Here is a 20,625-nt window from a genome sequence, read left to right as displayed (position 1 = left end):
CTACAGTCCTGTAGGTTTTGACTCCAACCCTGTTCCTGGAGAGCTACAGTCCTGAAGGTTTTGACTCCAACCCTGTTCCTGTAGAGCTACAGTCCTGTAGGTTTTAACTCCAACCCTGTTCCTGTAGAGCTACAGTCCTGTAGGTTTTAACTCCAACCCTGTTCCTGGAGAGCTACAGTCCTGAAGGTTTTGACTCCAACCTTGTTCCTGTAGAGCTACAGTCCTGAAGGTTTTAACTCCAACCCTGTTCCTGTAGAGCTACAGTCCTGTAGGTTTTAACTCCAACCCTGTTCCTGGAGGGCTACAGTCCTGTAGGTTTTAACTCCAACCCTGTTCCTGTAGAGCTACAGTCCTGTAGGTTTTAACTCCAACCCTGTTCCTGTAGAGCTACAGTCCTGTAGGTTTTAACTCCAACCCTGTTCCTGTAGAGCTACAGTCCTGTAGGTTTTAACTCCAACCCTGTTCCTGTAGAGCTACAGTCCTGTAGGTTTTAAGTCCAACCCTGTTCCTGTAGAGCTACAGTCCTGTAGGTTTTAACTCCAACCCTGTTCCTGTAGAGCTACAGTCCTGTAGGTTTTAACTCCAACCCTGTTCCTGGAGAGCTACAGTCCTGAAGGTTTTGACTCCAACCTTGTTCCTGTAGAGCTACAGTCCTGTAGGTTTTAACTCCAACCCTGTTCCTGTAGAGCTACAGTCCTGTAGGTTTTAACTCCAACCCTGTTTCTGGAGAGCTACAGTCCTGTAGGTTTTAACTCCAACCCTGTTCCTGTAGAGCTACAGTCCTGTAGGTTTTAACTCCAACCCTGTTCCTGGACAGCTATAGGTCCTGTAGCTTTTAACTCCAACCCTGTTCCTGGAGAGCTACAGTCCTGTAGGTTTTAACTCTAACCCTGTTCCTGTAGAGCTACAGTCCTGTAGGTTTGAACTCCAACCCTGTTCCTGTAGAGCTACAGTCCTGTAGGTTTGAACTCCAACCCTGTTCCTGTAGAGCTACAGTCCTTTAGGTTTTAACTCCAACCCTGTTCCTGGAGAGCTACAGTCCTGTAGGTTTTAACTCCAACCCTGTTCCTGTAGAGCTACAGTCCTGTAGGTTTTAACTCCAACCCTGTTCCTGTAGAGCTATAGGTCCTGTAGCTTTTAACTCCAACCCTGTTCCTGTAGAGCTACAGTCCTGTAGGTTTTAACTCTAACCCTGTTCCTGTAGAGCTACAGTCCTGTAGGTTTGAACTCCAACCCTGTTCCTGTAGAGCTACAGTCCTGTAGGTTTGAACTCCAACCCTGTTCCTGTAGAGCTACAGTCCTGTAGGTTTTAACTCCAACCCTGTTCCTGGAGAGATACAGTCCTGTAGGTTTTAACTCCAACCCTGTTCCTGGAGACCTACAGTCCTGTAGGTTTTAACTCCAACCCTGTTCCTGGAGAGCTACAGTCCTGTAGGTGTTAACTCCAACCCTGTTCCTGGAGAGATACAGTCCTGTAGGTTTTAACTCCAACCCTGTTCCTGTAGAGCTACAGTCCTGTAGGTTTTAACTCCAACCCTGTTCCTGGAGAGCTACAGTCCTGTAGGTTTTAACTCCAACCCTGTTCCTGGAGAGCTACAGTCCTGTAGGTTTTGACTCCAACTCTAATCTAGAGCATATAATAATTAGCTGGTTGATAACCTGAATACGGTTAGTTACAACTGGGGTTGGAGCGAAAACCTACAGGAGGGCAGCGCTCCGTCAACAGGGTTGTAGAGCCATGTCCTAACGTATTGCACAAGTTGACTGCAGGCATTTACTTAAAAAGTAACAACAAATATATAACATCAAATCAAATTTTATTGGTCGCATACACATATTTAGCAGATGTTATTCCGGGTGTGGTGAAATGCTTATTACTAAAATATAAACTCAGCAAAAAAGAAACGTCCTCTCACTGTCAACTGCGTTTATTATCAGCAAACTTACCATGTGTAAATATTTGTATGAACATAACAAGCTTCAACAACTGAGACATAAACTGAACAAGTTCCACAGACATGTGACTAACAGAAATGGAATAATGTGTCCCTGAACAAAGGGGGGGTCAAAATCAAAAGTAACAGTCAGTATCTGGTGTGGCCACCAGCTGCATTAAGTACTCAAAAATCAAATCAAATGTATTTATATAGCCCTTCTTACATCAGCTGATATCTCAAAGTGCTGTACAGAAACCCAGCCTAAAACCCCAAACAGCAAGCAATGCAGGTGTAGAAGTACTGCAGTGCATCTCCTCCTGGTTATTTGGATTTTTACAAATTATCTTTGAAAGACAGGGTCCTGAAAAAGGGGCGTTTCTTTTTTTGCTGAGTTTATATTGAAATGTATAAAACAATTATAAGAAATTGTTTCAATAGTATTGACGGTATAGAACAACTCACATCTGGACAACGAAGCCAGTTCCACTGCTTTTTTGTTGTTGTTCCCCTCTAATCAGGGACTGATGTAGAACAGGGACACCAGGTAGGTGCAATTAATGAATCAGATAGAACAGAAAACCAGTAGGTTCTGGACCTCGTATGGTAAGTGTTGAATACCCCTTGGTACATACAGTATACCATCCAAACCTATCTGGGAGGAAGAAAGTGTTTGTATGAGAAGATAGGTAGAGGGACAGAGATAAAGAGACAGAGGAAGAGAGACAGTGAGCGACAGAGAGAGAGAGAGAGAGAGATGGGGGGGCGATCAGAGGGATACATATAAACAGATATGGTATTTTCTATTTTCTTGTAGAGTAAATAAGCCTGTCAGCACTGATGATTGACGTGTGTGTGTGTGTGTGTGTGTGTGTGTGTGTGTGTGTGTGTGTGTGTGTGTGTGTGTGTGTGTGTGTGTGTGTGTGTGTGTGTGTGTGTGTGTGTGTGTATCCAGTGTTACAAAGACAGTCTGAGGGAGGGAGGTAGTTGACAGGAGATGTAGCGAGAGGTAGAGAAAGAGCGGGCTATATAAGTGAGAGACACAGCAGAGAGAGGAGCGAGAGGGAGGAAGAAAGTGTTTGTATGAGAGAGAGAAGATAGGTAGAGAGACAGAGAAAGGGGGGAGAGAGACAGCGAGACAGCGAGAGATATAGAAATAGAAAGAAAGAGAGAGGTGATCAGAGGTATAAATATAGACAGATATGGTATTTTCCTGTAGCGTAAATAAGCCTGTCAGCACTGATGATTGATGAGAGGGTGTGTGTGTGTGTTACAAAGACAGTCTGTGTTAGCAGCACAGGCAGACCAGTCTGTGTTCATAGGCCAGACCAGCTGTACAGCTAGTTAATGCAGGCATGCAGTACAGCAGGGTTCCCCAACTGGCGGCCAGCGGGCCGAATCTGGCCCACGGGTGATTTTATTTGCCCCCCCAAGATTCCTGAGCAAAATGTAACTTGTTAAACATAAAAGACTGTAAAAAGACCAGCAAATCAGCTCATAGTGATTTTAATTTAGGAAATCTGTTATAAAGTATTCCCACGCATAATAGGGAGATATATGTGATTATATACAAATATAAGCAAGTTTTGAAATGATTATGTTTTAGTCAAATATTATATCTGTTTGGGCTTCTTGCAGCCAATTTGCAGTCTACAAATTATTTATAATTATGTTCCTGCCCCCGACCATCCGCTCAAGAAAAAATATGCCCGCGCTATATAGGGTGTGTGTGTATGTATGTACAGTATGTACTGGTGGGATATTATCCTGGGGCTATATAGGGTGTGTGTGTATGTATGTACAGTATGTACTGGTGGGATATTATCCTGGGGCTATATAGGGTGTGTGTGTATGTATGTACAGTATGTACTGGTGGGATATTATCCTGGGGCTATATAGGGTGTGTGTGTATGTATGTACAGTATGTACTGGTGGGATATTATCCTGGGGCTATATAGGGTGTGTGTGTATGTATGTACAGTATGTGTGTGTTTGTTTGTGTTTATGCGCGTGTTTGTGTGTGTTTGGGTTAATGCCTGTGTGTACAGTTGTACAGCTCACATGCTCCCAATGCCATACCCCATTAACCAATTAAAGTTAAGCTCCCACTACCTTGTCGCAGAATGCACCAATTACAGGTCTGCCTCTCAATGCTACATCTCATACAGGATTGTCCTTCAGTGTCGAATGTGCAACAAAACAACATGCTACTTTGAAACAGCTATGGTACACACACACACACACACACACACACACACACGGAATAGGCTTGAGAACCTCCAACCGGACAGGATGAGAGGGGTAGCCCAGATACTTCACACCCAGGGAAAGAGCATCCAAACTGGACTTCCAGAGAGCGAAACCACCCTCTCTGGAACTATCCTAACACTGCAAAACAAAAGCTTGCACCACAACTGGGCACCTGACAAAATGCTAACACACACACACACACACACACACACACACACACACACACACACACACACACACACTCTCTTTTCTCTGTCTTTATCGGTGTGTCCACACTTGAACTTTAACCTATGAAAGTTCTAAGATCTGAAAGAATGTTTAGGAACATGAAATCATGTGCAATTCTAACAGCCCATAATTTGGAGGGGGTGATTCTAGTCATTTGATGTTCAGCTGTCTGTGTAAATAGGCCCAGAACTTTAACAACTTTCAGCTCGATGGCACTATCAGAGCAATCTAAAACCATTTCAGAGATGTGCTATTATCTTGGCCTTTTTCATATCACAGATCAGTGGTTCTCAGACGGATTTGGAAGTTTTCTTGTGAGTCACCTAGTAAACAAAAACAATGTTTCAAGCCAGGATCTGCCGCTGAAGGAATAAGCCTTGAGCTAAAAGTTTGCAGACTTTATCCCAACAATTTTGATGTTTTTTTTATTTTTATTGCTGGAGACCCACAGGATGTGTATGGTTTTGTTCCAGCCTTGTACTAACTAACAACAACTGCTTCAACTTATGATCAAACAGCTGACTGTCATAAATCCTTCAACGCCGATCCAAGTATACCTTAGGTACTTCAAGGTTTTGAGTTTATATTTTTTGCTCAGTAGAAACATAGTTATTAGCATAGTAATATTGTATAGGCTGTGTTCAAACCTAGTCTACCCTCTTGATATGAAAAACATATTGTACCATCTGTCTCCTACCGTATTGGTCTCATGATCATTTGACAGTGTTCAGCCTTGCCATACTGATAATAATATCCATCTTGGTAGTATTCCACAACCCCAGCCTCTGACTCTAGAGAGATATGGTGTTGACTCTGTATGCATGAACACAGGTGGTTGGTCAATTAGACGTGAATATTCATGAGCAGTTCACCACTCCTTATTAATGATTCAAACAAAATGGCTGCCAACAAGTGGCGGGGAAAATCTCAGAGCGCGGGAGGGATGGAGGAGTGAAAGTGTGTGTGTAACGTGTGTGTATGGCTCACGATTCCTCCCACACCCCACCCCTCCCCTCCTTACCCTCCTTGCCCATACTCAATGGGGCATGACTGTTCTAATGGCAGAGCCTGGAGAGTTAGTTGTGCTTCTTATTTCGTGTTGTCGTTGGTTAGTCAGAGCACAATTACCCAAATGTCACCTCCAGAGCTTCATCATGGGGGGAAATGGACTGGAACAGAACGACATCTTGGCTTTAGCCTCAGGGAAAGAAGGGAAGGAGGATAAAGGAGGGGGGGAGCAGAGAGGAGTGGAAGCATTGGATCGGAGGAAGGGAGGAGTAGATGCTGTGGGAGGGTCAATTGAAAATGAAAGTTTGTGTGTGTCAAGAAGTCTTTTCTGGTGTGTGTGTGCGTGTGTGTGCGCGCCTGTCTGCGTATATTTGGTGAGTGTGTGTATGTGTGTGGCTGCAGTAGCCCATGTGTTTACCCTTGAGTCGATAGCCATTACCGCTAACCACTTAGCGGTGATAGCTAGCCTTCTGTCTCCTGCCCTGTACGTGATTGCAGGCCTCTAAGCCTCATCGTCACTATATTAAGACACCCTGCTTTCAAAAGACCCATAATATCCCTGTCTGTGGGCTCCTTTATACGCTGCTAGATTATACAGTACATAAGAGTCCCTTACTATTCTAGCTGTTTGGTAAATGTAACTGCATGGGGACAGATTGCTACTGTGCTGCGTCTTCCCCCCCATTGACGTTTCCTGTTGTGCTGAAGAGGTTTCATTATGCAGTATGTGGAGCCTATGTGTTTCTGCAGCACACACAGAGACACAGTGGCTGTGAATGGTCCGTTTGAGGTGATCTTACATTGTGAAGGAGAGAGGACGAGAGAGAGGGAGAGAGGGAGAGAAAGAGAGAGAGAGAGGGGGAGAAAGAGAGAGAGGGGGGGAAGAGAGAGAGAGAGAGAGGGGGAAAGAGATTGAGGAGTACATTTAAGTAGATACAGTGGCAGGGGAAAGTGCAACGCTAAGACATAATGCATACTGTGAGACAGAAGGGTTATTTCTGGTGGATGCTACTGACTTAGTCATCATCTCTGAGGACAGGTATCTTTCCTTTAAAACTAATGCTGCCTGTTGCGCTGCCAGCTAACTACAGCATAGGACAGCATGTGACTGGGCTAGGGTTGAATACTGGGAACCGGGTTACTGAGATTTACTGAGATTTACAGCCCAAACTCCACTCCCTTTTCCCGGGATAAATAACTGAGAGAAATCGGTATATTATAATAAATTATTTCTATGAACAGCATGACATGAAATGGAACTATTAAATGATATGCATTGTCTAAATCTTGCTTCTCTACAGCCTTCTCTCTGCTATCTGCATGACCAATCATCAACGCTCAGGGTGGGGACAGACAGCGCATCTCAGTAAGTTTACAATGAATGTTTCATCTCATCATGGTAACTCCATCTTGTGACAGGTAGGCCTACATTTCCTGCAACATAGTTTATGCTACATTAATATAAACACTGAATGTGTGTCTAATTTACACATCTCCATCTGGCTTTTGGGGTCACCTTATTTTTTTATTTGTAAACATAATTTTTTTGTTTTAAAACAGCCTATCACTCGAATATCATTGCTTTAAATCAGAGTGCAAGTGAGCACTCTCTCGCAGTCTCTCTCTCTCTCCATCAATTCCATTCAAATTGCATCCAAAACAGATAATCCTGTTCAAGAATCTACTAGAAAATCTACGGCAAGATCTAAAAATGGTTGTCTAGCAATGATCAACAACCAATTTGACAGAGCTTGAAGAATTGTGAAAAGAATAATAGGCAAATATTGCAAAATCCAGGTGTGGAAAGCTCTTATAGGCTTACCCAGAAAGACTCACAGATGTAATTGGGCTCCCGAGTGGCGCAGTGGTCTAAGACACTGCATCTCAGTGCAAGAGGCATCACTGCAGTACCTGGTTCAAATCCAGGCTGCATCACATCCGGTCGTGATTGGGTGTCCCATAGGGAGTTGCACAGATGGTCATTGTAAATAAGAATTTGTTCTTAACTGACTTGCCTAGTTAAATAAAGGTTAAATAAAAAATTTAATCGCTGCCAAAGGTGCTTCTACAAAGTATTGACTCAGGGGTGTGAATACTTATGTAAATCAGATATTTCTGTATTTCATTTTCAATACATTTGCAACACGTTTTACGTTTCAAAACATGTTTTCACTTTGTGGGGTAGATGGGTGTGAAAAAATATATTTTAAATACGTTTTGAATTCAGGCTGTAACACAACAACATGTGGAATAGAGTTCAATCTTGGTTTCATCAGACCAGAGAATTTCTCATGGTCATAGTCCTTTGGGTGCCTTTTGGCAAACTCCAAGTGGGCTGGCATGTGCCTTTTACTGAGGAGTGGCTTCGGTCTGGCCACTCTACCAAAAAGGCCTGATTGGTGGAGTGCTGCAGAGATGGAGTTCCTTCTGGAAGGTTCTCCCATCTCCATAGAGGATCTCTGGAGCTCTGTCAGAGTGACCATTGGGTTCTTGGTCACCTCCCTGAGCAAGGCCCTTCTCCCCCAATTGGTCAGTTTGGTCGGGCGGCCAGCTCTAAGAAGAGCTGGCCGCAGAATGCTGCAGAAATCTTTTGGTACCCTTCCCTAGATCTGTGCCTCGACACAATCCTGTCTCTGAGCTCTATGGACAATTCCTTTGACCACATGGCTTGGTTTTTGCTCTGACATGCACTGTCAACTGTGGGACCATATATAGACAGGTGTGTGCCTTTCCAAACAATGTCCAATCAATTGAATTGACCACAGGTGGACTCCAATCAAGTTGTAGAAACATCTCAAGGATGATCAATGGAAACAGGATGCACTGAGCTCAATTTCGAGTCTCATAGCAAAGGGTCTGAATACTTATGTAAATAAGGTATTTCTGTTTTATATGTTTCATACATTTGCAAACATTTCTAAAAACCTGTTTTCAATGTTATACATTTTAGAATAATGCTGTAACGTAACAAAATGTGGAAAAAGTCAAGGGGTCTGAGTACTTCCGAATGCATTGTAGCTAGCTACATCTATGGGCTTTGTTCTTCTGTCGTGCGTAATGTGCGGTAGCCTATACTGTAATACGTTTACGTTTCCGTCATTTAGCAGACGCTCTTATCCAGAGCGACTTACAAATTGGTGCATTCACCTTATGATATCCAGTGGAACAACCACTTACAATAGTACATCTATATATTTTTTTTTTTTTTGGGGGGGGGTCAGAAGGATTGCTTTATCCTATTCCAGGTATACATAGACTATGTCTTGGATAACGGCACAATCATTTGGGTTTTTTGGTGCTTGGGTTCATAAAATGTCTTCAATGTATGGCTCATAAAATGGCTTTAATGTATGGCTTATCAGGCTCAGGTAGCATCAGGCTTGAATTTCATGCTGATCAAAGCCAGACATATTGATATTGTTACGATCGTTGTTGGAAGGATTGGATCAAGGTGCAGCGTGGTAGGCGTACATCTTTCTTCATTAAATGAAGACCGGAAAAATAAAAAAAATACAAACGAAATGTAACGTTTATCATCGCCGGAGGAATCGAACCGTAGATCGCGGCCGGGGACTCCGGACCGTAGATCGTCGCCGGGGACTCCGGAATGGGAACCCCCGCTGGAGGCTCCGGCTGCCGACCGTCCCAGGAGGCTCCGGACCGGGGCCCGTCGCAGGAGGTTCCGGACCGGGGGCCCGTCGCTGGAGGCTCCGGACCGCGGACCGTCGCACGAGGCTCCGGACCGCGGACCGTCGCACGAGGCTCCGGACCGCGGACCGTCGCAGGAGGCTCCGGACCGCGGACCGTCGCTGGAGGCTCCGGACCGCGGACCGTCGCACGAGGCTCCGGACCGCGGACCGTCGCAGGAGGCTCCGGACCGCGGACCGTCGCAGGAGGCTCCGGACCGCGGACCGTCGCAGGAGGCTCCGGACCGCGGACCGTCGCACGAGGCTCCGGACCGCGGACCGTCGCACGAGGCTCCGGACCGCGGACCGTCGCACGAGGCTCCGGACTGCGGACCTTCTCTGGAGGTTTGGAGCATAGAGCTGGCACAAGGCGTCCTGGACAGATGACCACCTTAGCACGGCAAGTGCGGGGGGCTGGCACCGGACGCACTGGGCTGTGGAGGCGCACTGGAGACACGGTGCGTAGAACCGGCACAGGACGTCCTTGACCGAGGAGGCGCACTGGAGACCAGGCGCGCTGAGCCGGCGCCACCCGGACAGATGCCCACTTTCGCATGGCAAGTGCGGGGAGCTGGCACAGAACGCACTGGGCTGTGGATGCCCTCGTGAGTACGGGGAGTTGGCTCTGGTTCAAACCCTGGCTCCGCCAACCACCCCGTGTGCCCCTCTCGGGCTTCCCTCATGGTCGCGAACCCCGGCATCATCGTTGTTCCTCCTCCCTCACGGCCTCCGTCTGCTCCCATGGAAGGCGATCCTTTCCGGCCCGGATCTCCTCCCACGTCCAGGATCCCTTACCGTCCAAGATATCCTCCCATGTCCAGGATGTCTGCTCCTCCTGGCCATGCTGCTTGGTCCGTTTGTGGTGGGATCTTCTGTTACGATCGTTGTTGGAAGGATTGGACCAAGGTGCAGCGTGGTAGGCATACATCTTTCTTTATTAAATGAAACCAAAAAAAACAGGAAAAAAAAAATACAAACGAAATGTAACGTTTAGTAGGGCTAAACAGCACAGTACCAAAACAAGATCCCACAAACTACAGGTGGGAAAAAAAGCTGCCTAAGTATGATCCCCAATCAGAGACAACGATAGACAGCTGCCTCTGATTGGGAACCATACCCGGCCAACAAAGAAATAGAAAACCTAGATTGCCTACCCTAGTTACACCCTGACCTAACCAAATAGAGACTAAAAAGGATCTCTAAGGTCAGGGCGTGACAGATACGCTTTATACGCTTGCAATTTTGTCAGGAAAAACAGAGTTATCCGGGAGAAAAGTGATTTATTCTTGGGATGGAACATTTGTAAAATACCGGGGAAATGTTCAGCCCCAGACTGGGCTCTTCTCCTTGTTCCATGTCTCTCTCGCACTTTTTCAGTCACTCCTTCTCTCCATCTCTCGCTTTCTCTCCATGTCTCTCTCACTCTCTCTCTCTCTCTCTCTCTCTGTCTCTTGTTTCTTTTCTCTCCCCAGAAAAGAGAGCGTGTGAGTGGCTCACAGTCATGTCTCATTAGAGATCTGAGTGATTGGGCTAAATGCAGGAATCCCTGATTCCCCCAGCCGTCCTCTGATTAGTTTAGTTAGCACTCCTCCTGAGCTGACCCCTGGAGAAATCTCACCTCTGAAGTCTGTGTGTGTGTGTGAAGGAGTGACTCAGAGTGACTGTCCTTGTAGACTGACATGAAGAAGCTCCACACACACCAGAGATGTATACAACTGCATGTAAGTTTCCTTTACCCATTAGAAGTCAATCACACAGCAAAATCCAACCAAAAAACAAACAGCCTGACTCTCACCACGAGTGATTCAACCACAGTTACCATGACAACCCACCGCTGACTCACCACCTATTTACTGGGAGTGTGGTAGAGGCACAGTTGCCAGGACAACCCGTGGTGTAGCCCACCATGGTATTGGTAGAGAGTAAAATGAGAACCCTGGGCACTGTGCTGCGACGGCTTCGGCAGTGACGGCTTAGAACTAAAAGGAGTTCTATGCCCTCGTGAAAAACACACTGACAGAGCGGATATGGTATCAATGACAACGAGAATGTGGACCTGCTGCTGAGTGGTGACTGCGCGACAGTTTGGTCTATCTTGATCTCCAGATATCCTACAGTATGAAACATCACTCAGTCCAGATCTCTTTTATTCACATCCAATAGCTGTGAGGGTTAAGACAGCGGTGACAGGGGTAACTGTGGTTACGGTAGTGACCCTCACCACTGTCCTGGATACTGTTTACTTCATTCACAATTTCAACATCTACGACTGTGACGGTGTGGCCAATGGTAACGGAGGTGACTGTTGTTACGGAGCTGACCATTGTTGTTCCTGTTATTACTTCATTATATACAGTACCGGTCAAAAATTTGGACACACCTACTCATTCCAGGGTTTTTCTTTTACTATTTCTACATTGTAGAATAATAGTGAAGACATCAAAAATATGAAATTCCACATATGGAACTCTATGAAGCATTTATTTGGGCTGCAATTTCTGAGGCTGTTAACTCTAATGAACTTATCCTCTGCAGCAGAGGTAACTCAGGGTCTTCCATTCCTGTGGCGGTCCTCATGAGAGCCAGTTTCATCATAGCGCTTGATGGTTTTTGCGACTGCACTTAAAGAAACTTTCAAAGTTCTTGACATTTTCTGTATTGACTGACCTTCATGTCTTAAAGTAATGATGGACTGTCATTTCGCTTTGCTTATTTGAGCTGTTCTTGCAATAATATGGACAAGGTCTTTTACCAAACAGGGCTAACTTCTGTATACCCACCCTACCTTGTCACAACACAACTGATTGGCTCAAACGCATTAAGACGTAAAGAAATTCCACAAATTAACAAGGCACACCTGTTAATTTAAATGCAATCCAGGTGACTACCTCATGAAGCTGGTTGAGAGAATGCCAAGAGTGTGCAAAGCTGTCATCAAGGCAAAGGGTGGCTATTTGAAGAATCTAAAATCTAAAATATATTTTGATTTGTTTAACACTTTTTCGTTGACTATATGATTCCATGTTATATTTCATAGTTTTGATGTCTTCAATATTATTCTACAATGTAGAAAATAATAAAAATAAAGAAGAACCCTTGAATAAGTAGGTGTTCTAAAACTTGCGACAGGTAGTATATATTCAAAATCTACAGCAGTGACGGTACTGACAACGGTGACGGAGGTGAATGTAGTATACAGAGGTTGTTGAACAGGTGGTTTGGGTGTGTCCTTACCGTTGAGGGGGCAGGCGTTGAAGAGGCCGATGTCCAGCGAGCAGGGTTTGCGGGTCACGGCGGTGGTGACGGACTCATACGGATTGTCCTCATCCTCCGGTAAGAACACGTCAAGGGAGGGCGACGGTACGATCTCTGCCGAGCGCTTCGAGTCCTGATATGGGGAGGGAGGGGGAGAAAGAGAGAGAGCGGGAGAGAGGGAGGAACATGGTGAGAATGTCGTGGGTAGTTTCACGTGTGGAAACGACAGAATATTTGTGTATGTACATTGACAAGCACGGCCAATGTTCAATGTATAACCTTGAACGTTGAATCAACAATGTTTGTTTACTGCCCTTGGTACCATCAGATCAGACAAACAACCCATCATCATAACTCATCCACCTCAAGGACAGGGTTCAATTTAAACACTGTTCAGGCCTGCTCCCCTGCTGAATCTAGGGAGTTGATTGTACTGCAATTGATTTAATAAGCACAGGCACGACCAGATAGAGCAAATACACAGAAATACACAGAAATACACCGATTTTGCAACAAAAAAATAAGCAATGACAGAGAGGAAATACATAGAAAATACACAGAAATACACAGATTTAGCAACAAAAAATAAGCTAATGGGCAACACTGTGACAGTATGTTTTATTCTTTTCTCTTTCTTTATAACCCTGTGTAACCAGATGTTGATATAGTAGAAAGACTGGAGACCATATATCCCAGGGTCCCCCTCTACTACTGAGAGGAGATAACCATCACCCTCGCTGAGGCCTCCGGCCCGTCACATGACATAGTGCAAAACCAGACAGCATGACGGCCTCAAGTGTGGTTTCTGAGAAAAACTGCATGTTGCTCCCTTCAAGTCAAAATAGAAGAAACCATGAGATCATCCCTCAATGACTCCATTGCAACTGAGCCAAAATGGCTGATGTCCTGTGTGCAACCAGTTTCATGTTGTTCTATTCCTGTGACAGTATGAAAAGGTTGAGACCCAGCGGGTTGACAGAAAAACCCTTGGAACTAAATGTCCCTGTCTATATGGCATATGTGCACCCATGCCAAATCAAAACAACAGTGAGCAATGGAGGGCACAGGAAAGACAGACATTTCTCACCAGAGACACATGGGCAATAGATGCCTGTGTTTCCCATAATGCACCACTCCATCATCATTACTGCGACGTCGCCCGGGTCACCCCACCATATTTGGTTGCCGTGGTACCGCCGTGGCGACGGGGGCGTGGCGTTGTCCATGACTCACCCCTGGTGTGTTAATTTCCCCTGAACCCTATCGACGCCCCCCTCCTCTTCGCCTCATTGTCTCACTCCGACAGCCATTCATCTTCCTGTTAGCTGCTTCTACTACATTACCCAGACACCACTGGGTCATCAATCACGCACTGAGCGCATGCAGAGAAGATGAATCATCATCTTTGATTGAATGATCACTCCCTAGATAATCTGTCTCGTGTATACACACACACACACACACACACGTTCACTACTCAATGTGTCCTATTACACTAGCTAATATAAAACTTCAGTCTGTGTGCTCCTTTTCTCACACACCCACGTGTTGCACAGACACACAACCACCACACACACACACACACACACACACACACACACACACACACACACACACACACAACCACGTGTTGCACACATACACAAAAGACCAGCAGGTCTATTGAATGAGTCACATTACTCTAGCCCATGTAAAGTACCAGCCGGTGAAGTCACACGTGGTTTCACACAGTAATAGTATGGCGCTATCATGGGTTCCCCTTCTGGGGCTTATTAGACAACTTGGGTTCTTTGTGCAACCCATCTCTGGATGCAGTGGTCCAGAGGGAGAAGACAGGAATGCCTCTGTCTTTATCCTCCACATCAAACCCTCTTTCTCTTTTCTCATTCTCTATCCTCTCTGACTTCCTAATGTACATCATGTTCCCTCCCTGTCACAATATCCCTTTCATCACTTTTCTCCCGCTCTGTCTGCTCTTATTTCACGTTCTCTCTCTGTCTTTCTCTCTCTCTCTCTCTCTGAAAGATACTTTTTTGACATAAATCTAGAAACCAATATCCCACTCTCTGACTTTTTATTCTCTCTCTTTTTCTCTTCATCTCTCAAGTTTACTTGTCTGCCTGTGTAAAGAACACACCAGCACCTCAGCCTCTCCCTCCTCCTCTCCCTATCTCCCTTCCACCCAGCCATCTCAGGGAGAGAGGCAGTGGAGGAACTCCAAACTTACTACGGAGAGAATAAAACAGACGAGAGCAACGCAGCGATGAACTGAGAGAACCAGAGAAAGAGGGAGAAACAGATGAAAGCCTAGTGGATACATTCCAACTTACTTCACAGTAACTACAACAGTTTTACTGAATCCCGAGGAAAGGAGGGTCGAAAATGAGTTCGAGAAAAGGGCTGGTTCAGAGGAAGTGAAGGAAGAATGCTACAGTGGGTTTGAAGCAGGGATTTCCTCCCTCTCTTTCGGTCTCCCTGTCTCTCTCTCAAACACAATTTTGTTCTATTTGTTCTATATAAATAGGTAAAAGTCGTTCAACTCAAAGCGAGAGCCATTCTCTACTACCAGACACTTTAGTCCCCCACTCCCCAGTCCCCACCTCTCCAGACTCCCACTCAATCAGAAAGTGTGTAAAACGCCAGCGCACCAGAGACGCCACACCACCATCTGCATACCAAGTCAACTCAGAGGTGCTAAGGCAGTTTGTGTTACCTGTTAATAGTTGATCTCACCTCCACTTCCTGGTGTAGGGGGTGAGAAGGTTGAGTAGGTTCACGCAATGAGCTCCATGTCCAAACACAAACAAGACGATGTCTTAAACACACACTTCCTCTCTTTCCCTCTCTCTCCCTCTCTCCTCCCTCGCTCTCTCTCTCTTTATCTGTGGAGAGATAGGACACAGAGGAACTTGTGTGTCTGCCACAGGAAGGGAACAGACAAAAAGAGTCCTTCTCCGGCCACTAATTAGGAGTCTCTTAGCAGTGTGTGTGTGTGTGTGTGTGTGTGTGTGTGTGTGTGTGTGTGTGTGTGTGTGTGTGTGTGTGTGTGTGTGTCAGGCTGGTAACCCAAATAGGAAATCTGTTGATACTACAGTCACGTCCCTGGAGCTACCATCCTGCAGGACATGTGACTCTGACCCGTTGTGTTCTGTGTGTGTGCTTGCAGACTTACAGGTTCTTTTCAAAAAGTTCATCTTATTTTTTCATTTCTTGACCAAAATAATACAACAATAAAGAGCAAAACAGAACAGCCACTTTTTTCATTCAATCTCTCTTCCTCCCTCTCTCATTCCACATATCCCACTCCTCCTGGTTTCTGTCCCCTAAGCACTGTGCAAACAGTCTCTCTCTCTCTCTCGCTCTCTAACCCACTCCTCTTTCCCTTGCTCCCCTATCCCTGCCTAACAGACAGTCCAAGCAGTTCAGACTGCAGCAGATACGAAGGACGCTGTAATTCACTGGCATTTCCTCATATTTGATTAGAGGAGGGGGTCGGGGGTCAGCAACCGTTGTAGAGGAACGGGGCATGAGAGGACAATAGTCCCTCTGAGACCATCCCACAACACAACACTCCTGACCTCTCCTTTCAGGAAGTTACTCCACCTCCCCAACATGGCCTCCCTGAGTAGAGCCGGTGCCAGGATCAGTTTCCCTGAGCACTATTACTAACCCCATGGACTTGAGAAAACTGCTAGAGCAGGGCCCTCAAGGTACACAGCCATGGGGAGTGCTCCATATCACTCAGGTATATGGTCATCTTGTTAGAGAGTAAGGGCTTATTCAGGTCTGAGTATGGATGAAGAATCAATACTATTGATCTATTGGGATTTTATTTGATTTCCATTACTTCAATGCAGAAATTAGGATGATGGTAATGGTGATGACAACGACGATGACAATGGTGAATACGAAAACGATCCGTTCCACCGTAGCTCTTCCCTGGATAGAACTGCCTGATTTGGACACAGTGATGACATCGGCATTTATTACTCCTGGAACATACTGTACACACCTGCTCTTCATTAACAAGGCGTAACTATAGCAACCAGTTGAGTCATCTGAGCGCGGAACATCTGCAGTCTCCAGAGTAGAACATCAAGGACAGCCTCTTCATCAGAAACTCAGGCAGGCCCTCCAACCAACTGATCAACTTTTCTAGTGAACGTTCACCTTTCATTTGTGTCTTGAGAAAGGCCTTGCAGCCGAAATCTCGATATTACAGTTCGAGAGGCACTGAAATCTTCAAGAGATACAGAAAATGAACCAGAGAAAATGTTTACCACTGATCAACGAGCACATTAGGTTCTACTCACACTAACACTGATCTGAAATCTGTTTGTGGATTGATTGACACAGTGTACATCAAATCATTGGTTCTCATGACTCTGAACCAGGTAAGACAACACAAACAGATCTGGGACCAGGGTAGTGTCCTTTATCGCATCTACTGATACTAGGGGAGCGATTATCTCGCATTGATAGATTACTTTATACAGAAAAACACCTGCCAACTCCCTCATTTAGCTAGTGTAGGTCTCGAACTTGTTCCTCAGTCCTCGTTTAGCTAGTGTAGGTCTCTAACTTGTCCCTCAGTCCTTGTTTAGCTAGTGTAGGCCTCTAACTTGTTTTTCAGTCCTCGTTTAGCTAGTGTAGGTCTCTAACTTGTCCCTCAGTCCTCGTTTAGCTAGTGTAGGTCTCCAACTTGTTTTTCAGTCCTCGTTTAGCTAGTGTAGGTCTTCAACTTGTTTTTCAGTCCTCGTTTAGCTAGTGTAGGTCTCTAACTTGTTTTTCAGTCCTCGTTTAGCTAGTGTAGGTCTCTAACTTGTTTTTCAGTCCTCGTTTAGCTAGTGTAGGTCTCCAACTTGTTTTTCAGTCCTCGTTTAGCTAGTGTAGGTCTCCAACTTGTTTTTCAGTCCTCGTTTAGCTAGTGTAGGTCTTCAACTTGTTTTTCAGTCCTCGTTTAGCTAGTGTAGGTCTCTAACTTGTTCCTCAGTCCTCGTTTAGCTAGTGTAGGTCTCTAACTTGTTTTTCAGTCCTCGTTTAGCTGGTGTAGGTCTCCAACTTGTTTTTCAGTCCTCGTTTAGCTAGTGTAGGTCTCCAACTTGTTTTTCAGTCCTCGTTTAGCTAGTGTAGGTCTCCAACTTGTTTTTCAGTCCTCGTTTAGCTAGTGTAGGTCTCTAACTTGTTTTTCAGTCCTCGTTTAGCTAGTGTAGGTCTCTAACTTGTTTTTCAGTCCTCGTTTAGCTAGTGTAGGTCTCCAACTTGTTTTTCAGTCCTCGTTTAGCTAGTGCAGGTCTCTAACTTGTTTTTCAGTCCTCGTTTAGCTAGTGCAGGTCTCCAACTTGTTTTTCAGTCCTCGTTTAGCTAGTGTAGGTCTCCAACTTGTTTTTCAGTCCTCGTTTAGCTAGTGTAGGTCTCTAACTTGTTTTTCAGTCCTCGTTTAGCTAGTGTAGGTCACTGACTTATTCTTCAGCCCTCCGATGACACCAAGCACCAGTATCCAGCGGCCATTCCTATAATCATGTTATGCCGATTATATACTGCAGAAATGCCACTTTCCAAGGAGATGATTTCTGCCTCCACTTGGATTCCACAGCAACTTCCTTATCATCACTTGTGAGGAACAGAGCTGAATCATAAAATATGACGAGTTGTATATTAGCTGGTTATGAAGGCCTGGGGTGACTCAGTCAGTATGATTCTCTAGGAGGGACCATAAAGTATATATGACGCAGTGGGGACCCTTAGTATGTGTGGTAGAGGATTTATGACCTTCGTAGAGTGGCTGTATGGTCCAACTGTTAAATCATATATATATATAAATATGTATGAATGAGAGAGAGAGAGAGAGAGAGAGAGAGAGAGAGAGAGAGAGAGAGAGAGAGAGAGAGAGAGAGAGAGAGAGAGAGAGAGAGAGAGAGAGAGAGAGAGAGAGAGAGAGACGGGGATGCCTAGGAGAGGAGAGATGGGTTAGAGAAAAGAGAGAGTTCCCAAACATGGCACTTCCACGGCAGTACCACAAAACCACAACATTTAAATAGGTATAATTTAAAGGAGAGATGACATTAACCATAAAAAAAATACAACGCCCTTGAATATTGCCTTGAACCTAAGTGGACTTCTTGTGCAATGGCTTGGGACTTTGAATAAGTGCACTAAAGAAGACTGGATATGCATAATATGTTTATTTTCTCCTATCACAGCCATTTAACTGACTTATGTTCTATGTATGGGGGACAAAAGAAGGGGGGTAGTCATTCAAAAAATGCGTCAACCACTATTATTTCACATAGAGTGAGGCCATATAATTTATCATGTGATTTGTTAAGCCAAATCTGACTTCTGAACTAATTTAGGCTTGCCTAAACAAAGGGGAGAGTAATTATGCAACAACTATATTTAGGTTATTTAAGTTTTATTAATTAGTAAAAAAATATATAATTTACTTTTCACTTTGTTATGGCATATACGTAACAAGTATTTTGTGTAGATCAATGACAAAAAAATTACAATTAAATCTATTTCAATCCCACTTTGTAACACAACAAAATGGAGGTGTAGACTTTCTATAGGCACTGTACAGTATCTAGAAGGATATCTTGGAAATGGTGTAGTGTGCTGCACATTTAAACTTAGTGTACTTATCTAGAGTCAACTGCATATTACTGATGAACATAAGTTGCAAAGTAGAACCCACATAGGCTAATACTGTATTACGTTGTCTAATAGCATCATAGCCAACATTAGCAATGCCAGCCGAGACTGAACTTTAGCAGTTGTGAGAGTTGTGAGAAAACGCTGACTTGACTAGAAGGATTAGCCAGTGGGAACCAATCGCATGCTAACTGTATTAGCTAATGTATGAATATTTAACATGGAAATGCCAGGGAAGATGAATAGTGTTGCACATAAACATTAGCGACGGTAACACAATCATAAACTAACTGTGTTGGTCGTATGGATTATGAGAGAGTAATGACACACATGGGTAAGCATGCATGCATACACACCCACACACACAAAAACAAACGGGTGCTCATAAGCACACACAAACACACAACCACCTGTGTGGACACACACACACACACAATGCATCAACCATAAATACTAGCTGAAAAAGCATAATCACATATTTCTGATGAAAAGTCATCAGAGTGCTCAACAAAACAGTGTACTGTCGACACTCGGTTAGGTGTTTTTATGAAATAGATTACATTAAATCGTTTTTAATAATAGCTAAAGTTTGTATTTCTACTGGTTCCAGTTTGTGTCCCGGATTCCTGTTAAGTAGCAGTTAGCCTGCTCTGTTTTCATGATGGCTAGCAGCTAACGGTAGCAGTGCTGGAAGATGATTTCTACCAGATGCAGATCAGGTGGAACTGGAAAATGGACAGGGATTTGTCTGCCCTAAATGTACCACCATCAAGCATCTTAGGGAAGAGATCCTCTGGCTGTTAGCTCGGCTGAGAGAAAAGGAAACTTGCTTTCTAAGTACACAGACCTTGCTGTAACGCAGTCAAACCTAATCTCAGTTTTAAATGCATCCTATAGCAAAGCTGTATTTGTATTTATTAGGGATCCCATTAGCTGTTGCAAAGGCAGCAGCTACTCTTCCTGGGGTCCAAACACATTAAGGCACTTATTCAAGAAAAGATAAAACAGTAAATCATATAACATTATTACACCACTACATATCTACAATACAACATGTATAACACCACAATACAACCATATTACAATGCACGTGGGTGTAGAGTGCATGTGCTAGAGCTTGTGTGTGCATGCGTGTATCTGTTCCTGTGTGTGTCTCTTCACAGTCCCCGCTGTTCCATTAGGTGTATATTGACCTGTTTTTAAAAATCTGATTCTACTGCTTGCGTCAGTTTCCTGATGTGGAATAGAGTTCCATGTAGTCATGGCACTATGTAGTACTGTGCGCCTCCCATAGTCTGTCCTGGACTTGGGGACTGTAAACAGACCTTGTGTCATGTCTTGTGGGGTATGCGTGGGTGTCCGAGCTGTATGCTAGTAGTTTAAAACAGACACCTGGGTACATTCAGCTTGTCAACATCTCTTACAAAAACAAGTAGTGATAAAGTCTGTCCTCCACTTTGAGCCAGGAGAGATTGACATGCATATCATTAATGTTAGCTCCCTGTGTACTTTTAAGGTCCAGCCGTGCTGCCCTGTTCTGAGCCAATTGTAGTTTTCTCAAGTCCCTCTTTGTGGCACCTGACCACACGACTGAACAGTAGTCCAGGTCG

General features: G+C 44.6%; 1 protein-coding gene across 1 annotated transcript in view; it reads right to left on the bottom strand.

Moving 5' to 3' along the window:
• LOC106576444 (ankyrin repeat and sterile alpha motif domain-containing protein 1B) overlaps positions 1–20,625 on the bottom strand; it is a 309,496-nt gene that overhangs the window by 152,371 nt on the left and 136,500 nt on the right. The window contains 1 exon segment of the mRNA XM_045699996.1: positions 12,341–12,494. Coding sequence (XP_045555952.1) covers positions 12,341–12,494 — 154 coding nt within the window.

This window comes from Salmo salar, chromosome ssa17, assembly GCF_905237065.1.
Source record: "Salmo salar chromosome ssa17, Ssal_v3.1, whole genome shotgun sequence".
NCBI lineage: Eukaryota > Metazoa > Chordata > Actinopteri > Salmoniformes > Salmonidae > Salmo > Salmo salar.
Note: the sequence above shows the minus strand (reverse complement) of the source record. Positions and strands in the feature narration are given on the sequence as shown.